The 8,772-nt window shown below is 40.0% G+C and overlaps 1 protein-coding gene across 1 annotated transcript; it reads left to right on the top strand.

Annotated features, from left to right (window-relative positions):
• Window positions 1-566: 566 nt before the first annotated feature.
• On the top strand, window positions 567-8,354 carry NDUFA4 (NDUFA4 mitochondrial complex associated). Its single transcript, XM_010354503.2, has 4 exons — window positions 567-1,241; window positions 2,331-2,419; window positions 3,086-3,143; window positions 8,124-8,354. The coding sequence occupies exons 1-4, from the start codon at window positions 1,200-1,202 to the stop codon at window positions 8,178-8,180; spliced, it is 246 nt and encodes an 81-aa protein (XP_010352805.1). The 5' UTR covers window positions 567-1,199; the 3' UTR covers window positions 8,181-8,354.
• The last annotated feature ends 418 nt before the right edge of the window (window positions 8,355-8,772 follow it).

Raw genomic sequence — 8,772 nt, 5'->3', positions numbered from 1 at the left:
TCATAGAGCTCCTCGGGTTTTCACTAGCTTCAGACCTTCACGTGTTATTACCTCCGCCCTGTACACCCGCATCCTCCGTTTTCCCCTGGTTAATGTCTACTCTTCCTTCAGAGTTAGTGTAACTTCCGGTGGAGCCTTCGTCTACGATTTCTGGTCCCAGTTATTAATATTTGCTTTATCATTTGATTAATGCTTTAAGCTACGTATGAGATTGGAGAGGGTTCAGAGTGTACGTTTTATCCCAAGCCCCCTCCCCCACCGCCCCCCGCAAAGCCTGTCCTATGGAAGACGTTCGGGTACAAAAAAAACGAAGAAAACAACAAAAAAACCCCACAAATGAACATTGGATTGGGATAGTGGGAAAGATTATCTGTAGGTACACGGCCATTGAAAACACATTTTAAGGATGCAATTTGGGACCAGGGAGGGGGGATAGTGGCGTGTTGGAAAGGTCTTTGTGGCGACGAACTTTCAACCGAGGGCCAGGATCTCAGGGTTTAGAAACACACTGCCAGGACTATTATCATCTTTAAGTCATTTACTAGTTTTTAACTTCTGATTGTGACAGCCTAAGACAGGAAGCAGCTGCAGTCTTCTCAAACCGCAGCCGCTGACCTTAGCGGCAAGAGACCCGGCCTAACCTCCAGGCGCCCGGCGCTCGGCTCCCAGAGGCGCCGCGCAGCTCCCTCAGCGGCAGTCAAGGCCGGCCAGCGCGCGCCCGGCACGCGCCCCCCCAGGGCCTCGGCGCGCGGACCCGGCTCTCAGGCGCCGCGGGAGAGGCTCCCCGACTCACGGAGCGCGCGGCCCGTGCGCCCCGGCGCCGACCGCATTCCTCAGTACGTGACACCCTTGGAAAGTGCCTGTCTGGTCAATCGAAGAGTCCTCGTTTCGCCAAAAAAATTTCCCCTCAGAAATATGCATAGCACGGCAGTGAAGGGGTTTTCATTATGAAGTGGAATGATGATGGTCCGACCAGGTCAGGAGGAACATGTGAGGAGTTGGATCTAAGCAGGCATTGTTGAGGACAGTCGCATTCGGGCCCTCCTGCCGCAAGCTGCCCTCCTAGCCAAGGGTCCTTCAGGTAGGAGGTACTGAGTGACTTTGAAAGTCCGCACTGTCTCATTGCAGATACTACTTAGCTCAGGGCCTGGTGGCTAGACAGGTTCTCTCCTTTCCAGTCGGAGGCCTCTGCCGCAAACATGCTCCGCCAGATCCTCGGTCAGGCCAAGAAGCATCCGAGCGTAAGTTCTTGACCTCTCTCCTAATGTTTTTCCTTGTCCTTCTTGCGTCAGGGTGCGCCTCTTTCTGTTCCCTGGGAGTATCTGTCCGTCAGACAAGACCCTACCTCTCCTAATGTTTGTCATCTTAGTTGCCCCAGGCCTCTGTGACCCTCTACGTCATGCATTGTGGGGTTTTGTCTGGCGGGCGGAAGGTGACGGACACTGCTAGAAAAAAAAAAAAAACATAGTGAATATTGAAACAGTCTGGTGGCCGCGCTGTTTTGCAGGTTGTGCGGTCCAGTAGGGATAGATGTGCGCTGTGTGGGTCAGAGACTAGCATAGGTCAGGTTCCCTGTGTTATACCATCTCTGGAGGATCTTGTATTCACCGCATTGCACCACCAGGCCTTTTGGTAAATAAGAGGGGTCCGTGATCTGAATCCTCACTTTGTCTGGACGTCGTTGCGTTTGGGAAAATTTCGTAGTGCGGAATTTAATTGCAGTTAAGTTCTTTCGCATCTCATTTTCCCTCAGCACATCAACTTGCTGTAGAGCTAACTCTATGCCATCTTTAATCTGTCTTAAATCCAGTTACCTGAATACGCAGCAAGCATTGGCAGCATTACGTTTTCAGAGATAATGCTTAAAGCCAGTATTTGTAATAGATATGTTTACTTATTCAGACTCTATTTTTCATACATCTTTATGGAGGCATCCTTAAATAATTTGCAAAGAATTTGTTTTTCAAGCCCCAGGATAAAGGAAGCAGAAAATTTAATGGGAATGACATGTAAATATTAGAGAGGTGAAGAAGACTCGATACATTTTCTTGGAAATTTCAAAATGTACCTGTAATTTGCTCCACATTAAAAAGTCAGACACTTAAACCAGAGTCATCTTAACATCCTTTCCAAGTTCCATTTCTTTCTTCAGAACACAGTTATAAGAAATCTTACCTCAATGTAAGATCTATTTTATTTAAATTTTAAGACGAAACAGCACATTAACAGTTTGAGACTTGGAAATCAATGTGCAGAAACTACTGTAATCTCTCGTTGGTCAGTGTCTTAAGTATTTGAAGATGGTTATTCTATTTTGTGTTTGGTTTTAGTTGATCCCCCTCTTTGTATTTCTTGGAACTGGAGCTACTGGAGCAACACTGTATCTCTTGCGTCTGGCATTGTTCAATCCAGATGTTTGGTAAGTACTTAAAAATATTTAAAACTTTGATAGCTTGTCAAGGCAGTTTGGGAGCCACAGTCTTTGTAGGTCGATAACATCAGGGTAGTAGAAAGAATCTTCCATTTACAGTCATACAGTAAGTTCAGATCTCAAATCGGCTATTTTCATTTACTTTTTCTGGTACATGAAATTATCTAATCTTTCTGAGTCTCGTTTTCTCTTTGGTAAAGTAGAACTGCTAATACCAAATCTTGTAATGTTTTGAGGATTGACATAATAATAATTGTTTTTATAAAATAATCATGGTTCTTGGCACATGTAAATGTTTTTTGCCTGCACTTGCACATTTGCAGTTGAAAAACAATAGACAGTGAAAAGATTGATTCATCATTATTCTATGCACTTTTCTTTATATCACTTTATTAATGAAACGGAAAGCTTTTGTGAAAGCCGGGTAAAAAGTATCTTGTGATAGGGATTCTGTGTTCTACATTTTTTCTAATTGATTACATGAGATTGCTTATTATAGATCCTCTACCTGTTTCAACTCCATAATGAAGTAACACCGTACTTCATCTAATAGAAAATAAGATTGATCTATTCAAAAATGTATTCTTAAGTACAAAACACTATTTTAAATAGTGCTTTATTATTGTAACAGTCATAATGTTTTATTTCTTTTAGTTGGGACAGAAATAACCCAGAGCCCTGGAACAAACTGGGTCCCAATGATCAATACAAGGTAAACTACAAAATTGTTTTAAAGTTGTTAGAAATTGTGTTGTAATAAGTTTTGTCATGGGGTGGGTTTTCTTGAAACTGGATATATGAGTAAAATTCCATTATATTGAACTTTGAAGCACTGTTAGGTAGTTATGTGAAATGAAAATGTATATATTTTTTTCAAGTGGGCAGATCACTTGAGATCAGGAGCTCGAAATCAGCCTGGCCAATATGGTGAAACCCCATCTCTACTAAAAACACAAAAATTAGCTGGGCATGGTAGTAGATGCCTGTAATCCCAGCTACTCGGGAGGCTGAGGCAGGAGAATTGCTTAAACCTGGGAGGTGGAGGTTGCAGTGAGCCAAGATCATGCCCCTGCACTCCAGCCTGGGCAACAGAACGAGACTTTGTCTTAAAAAAAAATGAAATGAAAATATACATTTTCATTTCACATAATTGCTCTAATATTTTTTGCTAGCTTTTTATTGCTAGTATAAGAAAAGAAGCAAAAACAGTATAGCTATCATTTACCATTTTCTTAGTTCTTAGATAGTCTAACACAGTGTTCTCAAACTTGATTGTACATAGAGCTTGTTGAAACACAGATTCTTTAGCCTAATCCCCAGAGATTCTGATTCAGCTGGTCTGTTGTGGGACATGAGAATTTAGAGTGGTCTGTGGAACTACTCTTCCAGAGAATGATTTCATGGACTGAGACCATTTATTGATTCTCCAAACATAACCTTTCTTATTTGTAATTGCATACAAAGACCCTGCACAGTGTCAAAACCAAGGGCAGGCCAGGCGCGGTGGCTCACCCCTGTATTCCCAACACTTTGGGAGGCTGAGGCGGGCAGATCACTTGAGATCAGGAGCTCGAAATCAGCCTGGCCAATATGGTGAAACCCCATCTCTACTAAAAACACAAAAATTAGCTGGGCATGGTAGTAGATGCCTGTAATCCCAGCTACTCGGGAGGCTGAGGCAGGAGAATTGCTTGAACCTGGGAGGTGGAGGTTGCAGTGAGCCAAGATCACGCCCCTGCACTCCAGCCTGGGCAGCAGAACGAGACTTTGTCTTAAAAAAAAAAAAAGCAAAAAACCAAAAACCAAGGGCAGCTTCATTTAGATACCATACCATTCACATACCATACAGTTTATGTGTTTAAAGTTTATAACTCACTCAATACACTTTCCATAATATCAAGCCACTTCATCAAAAGAGAGTAACTGGCCGTTTGATTTATCACTGTGAAGAACAGGGTCCCCGATCAGTGTGTGTCTAGCACTCCTTGACAGGTATACATCTATGATGGATTATCATTACTCGTAGCAACGTTTTTCTTTGTTGTTGGAGACAGTCTCACTCTGTCACCCAGGCTGGAGTGCAGTGGCGTTATCTTGGCTCACTGCAGCCTCTGCCTCCTAGGCTCAAGCGATTCTTGTGCCTTTCTCTCCTGAATAGCTGGGACTACTGGCATACACCACCACACCCAGTTGATTTTTTGTATTTTTAGTAGAGATGGGGTTTTGCCATGTTGGCCAGGCTGGTCTTAAACTCGTGGCCTTAAGTTGATCCGCCTGTCCCAGTACTGGAATTACAGGCATGAGCCACTGTGCCCGCAGCCTGATAGCAATTTTTAAGATCACCCTTTGTGGATTTCAAGTTTTCCACTTAACCTGATTATAATTTGGCTTCTAAATCCTTAAATAGATCTCGTTACAAGAAGAAAATAAAAATGCGGCCGGGCGCGGTGGCTCAAGCCTGTAATCCCAGCACTTTGGGAGGCCAAGACGGGTGGATCACGAGGTCAGAAGATCGAGACTATCCTGGCTAACATGGTGAAACCCCGTCTCTACTAAAAAATACAAAAAACTAGCCGGGTGAGGTGGCGGGCGCCTGTAGTCCCAGCTACTCGGGAGGCTGAGGCAGGAGAATGGCGTAAACCCGGGAAGCGGAGCTTGCAGTGAGCTGAGATCCGGCCACTGCACTCCAGCCCGGGCGACAGAGCGAGACTCCGTCTCAAAAAAAAAAAAAAAAAAAAAAAAAAAGAAAATAAAAATGCAGTGGCTAAGCTGAAACAGCTATCTTATCTGTGTGTGACATTTTGCCTCAAAAAAGATCAAATGGGCATCCTGATTTATTTTTCTGTCTTACACATTTGTTTAAAGTAAGTCTATTCCAGAAAAAATAATTCCACATACAAGAAACTTTTAAAAAGTAAACAAACAAACAAAAAAAGTAGCAGGTTTTGGTTCTTCCACCAAAGAGCGTATTGAAATCTATGGGTATGTGTAGTTCAAAAGGTGTAACAGATGATTCTGATAATGCAGCTAGTTTACTAATGTTCTGAAGTATCGCAACACATGCCAAGATGAGTCCTTGGGAACCAAAAATGAAATGTTGCTGCAACAAAAACCTAATGTGTGTGGCATAGCTTGGGCTGTTAATAGCTATGACACTGTATCAGAGTCTGGAAAGATGAAGAGTATCATGTTATGTAATGATAGAAATGAAAAGGAACCAAATCCAGAAACTTGAGAACCTGGAGTAAATGAAACTTACCTAATACTTTTTCTAAACCCATTCAGGTAGACTAGATTATCATCTCCATCATTCATAATCTCTCACCTAAGAGAATTTGTTTTTCTGGCCCACTGACATCAGATTTGATTTGTGACTTGTGGGAAATTATGAGTTGGAGGAAATGATACCTGCCACACTTGAACCATTATGTGATTCCTCTGTTCTTTTGCATCTCTCATGAGACCAAAATTGACAAGTAAGGGCTACTCATTTGCCTTAGAATTGGAATGAAAAAAATATGAAGCAATCAACATACTAATGGCATATAATGTGAGTGAAAAGTGAACTTTCATTGTTGTAAGCCACTAAGATTTGAGTGTGTTAATTTGGGCTGCCATGACAAGCTACCATAGACCCGGTGGCTTAAACAACAAATTTATTCCTCAGTCTGGAGACTGGGAAGTCCAGATCAAGGTGCCAAACAATTCTGCTCCTGATGAGGGCCCAACCCAGTTGTGTCCTCACAAGATGGAAGGAGAGAAGTGAGCCCTCCTATAAAGGCACTAGTCATGAGTGTTCCACCCTCATGACCTAATTACCTCTCAAAGGCCCAGCCTCCAGATACCATCACATTGGCATTTGGGGTTACAACATGAATTTTGGGAGGACGTAAACATTCAGTCCAAAGCAGAGAATTATTTGTTGCCATGCCATAATCTAGCAAAAGCTATGAATAAAACAGCAAGAGACAGGACCAAAATAAGATTTGAGCATTAAAGGCCCAGCAATACTTCTCAACTGAATAACAGTTGAAGCTCCCCAAAGCTAAGATCAGAATATGTTATGCCTTCCCAACTGTTGTTTCAGAGACTCTCAAGGTAGCCAGCATTAAACAGAAAAAGAATAGAGGCAGGGAAGTTGAAAGCAGGTTTTAAAATTCTAGAGAGAATTTTGGATTTGAAGCGAGTAAATCAGAAGCCTGCTTAGTTTTAAGACAATTGGCAAAAATACCATCATGTTTGCGCTTTTGACTCTGCATGGTTGTAGGGCCTTGATCTTGCAAGTTGTAGAACTTGATCTAAATTACCTCTTTTATATATTAAGAATGAGAAGGGTTATTGTGATAATTAACTAAGATATACATAAAGCATCTAGCCCAGTGCCTGGGCAGGAGCCCAACAAATGTTTATTTTCCTTTCCTTAATATATACCTGCAAACCCTTCTGTTATTTCTAATGTTTTGTTAGTATGTTAGAGGATAGCACATACAGTTTTTTTAATCTTATTTAGATTAATTGTTTCTTAAAAGAACACTGTCAGAACAAAGAATACTGCTTTATGGATTATTTATAATTTTCTGTCCATAAAAGCCTGTATCTGTCTGTATCTCAAGGACAACTTGGTAATAAGCTTTACAACCTGAGGATTTTTTTTTCATCAGTAAAATAAATAAGAGTTTTTCAGAAATAAATAAGTTCGGGTATATTTGAAGAAATAAAAGGGATTTGAAGAAAGAATGAATACAGATTTGTGAACTTCATGCTTAAAAACCCTGAAGAAAATGTTTATAATTCTGAAATTGTGGTTCTTTGGACGATAAATATCATAGTCTTCAAGGAATTATAGCACAACCTCTTTAGCATTCTTTGGCGCAAGAATGAGTAAACCCAAGATTTTAGCCTTATTTGGGCTTGTGTACTAGCATTAATGTGTCGTTATTAGAAACTCTGGACCAGTTTCAAATATGTCATTTTTTTTTAAGTTACTGAGAGAGGGAGTTTTTTTGTTTTTTTTAAGCAATCACAGTAAGATTTATTTCTAAAATTAATTTTAATTGATTATAAAGAAATGTTGGAAATGTTAAACAGCAAAAATACCATATTATTTAAAAGCCATTACCAGAGGTGAAGTGTCAGTTTGATATTGAATATAGCCTGGGTAGGAAATTAGTGAGAGAGAGAAAATATCTCAAAAGTTATGTAAACCACAAAACAAAGCAGTAGCTTATATTACTAGCCTCTTTTTGTTGCAGGATCTCTCCCTGTAAATTACAGCAGTTCATTCAGCAAGTAGGGAAGATAATTTCTTGTTAATCCTCTATTCTGTTGGCAATTCTTCCATGTACTTAGTAGAGTTAAGGCAAAAACTTACCGAACTGGAAGTGTGTATCAGAAGGAATTCTTAATTATTCATTTTGAAATAGAAGAATTTTCCTTACAGGTTCCAAGTAGTAGACTGTACTGACACTGCTCTTATGAAATAAATTGAATATTTTTACCTTGCCAAAACTATCATTGAAGGCTGGAATTTTAGGTATAGTATTTTTCTGTGAATGACTTTTATGTTGTTATTCTTTTAAAAATTCATGTCTGTAATTGTTACTGTAGAAAACCAAATACAAAGAATTCTAAAACCTTTGTACCATCTCTGTGTATTTGAGATTACTTAAAATATCTTTTTTTCTGTTCCAAGTTCTACTCAGTGAATGTGGATTACAGCAAACTGAAGAAGGAACGTCCAGATTTCTAAATGAAATGTTTCACTATAACGCTGCTTTAGAATGAAGGTCTTCCAGAAGCCACATCCGCACAATTTTCCACTTAATCAGGAAGTATTTCTCCTCTAAATGCATGAAATCATGTTGGAGATCCTATTGTAATCTCTATTGGAGATTACACTGATTAATAAATAACTGAAACTTGATATGTGTCACTTTTTTATGCTGAAAGTACACTCTGAACTTTAGAGTATAGGAAATTAACTATTAGAATTTAAAGAATTTCTGAATTTCTATAGTTTGAAAATATGACTTTAAGCTAGTTTAATAAAACACTTCCATTTTGTGTATAGACCGTTGGTAACTCACTAGAGCATACATAACAACTAGAACTGGAAATTACACAAAAGTAAACTGGGAAGGATACTCAAGCATCTGACATTGGCAAAATAGAAAGCTTTGAGTTTCTCTTCCTGGCGGTTGTTGAAGTGTGTGCAGTTTTTAACAATGGTTTTTACTTGGCATTCTCTTTGTTGTGATTTTCAAGGTTATAAGTGACTTTGGTCCTAGGATTGAAGTTGGAATCTGAGTTTATCACTGCTGACCATAGTGCTGGTAGTCAAG

The sequence above is a fragment of the Rhinopithecus roxellana genome, chromosome 6 (genome assembly GCF_007565055.1).
Source record: "Rhinopithecus roxellana isolate Shanxi Qingling chromosome 6, ASM756505v1, whole genome shotgun sequence".
Taxonomy (NCBI): Eukaryota; Metazoa; Chordata; class Mammalia; order Primates; family Cercopithecidae; genus Rhinopithecus; species Rhinopithecus roxellana.
The sequence above is the reverse complement of the archived record's forward strand: the minus strand, read 5'-3'. Positions and strand labels throughout refer to the sequence as shown.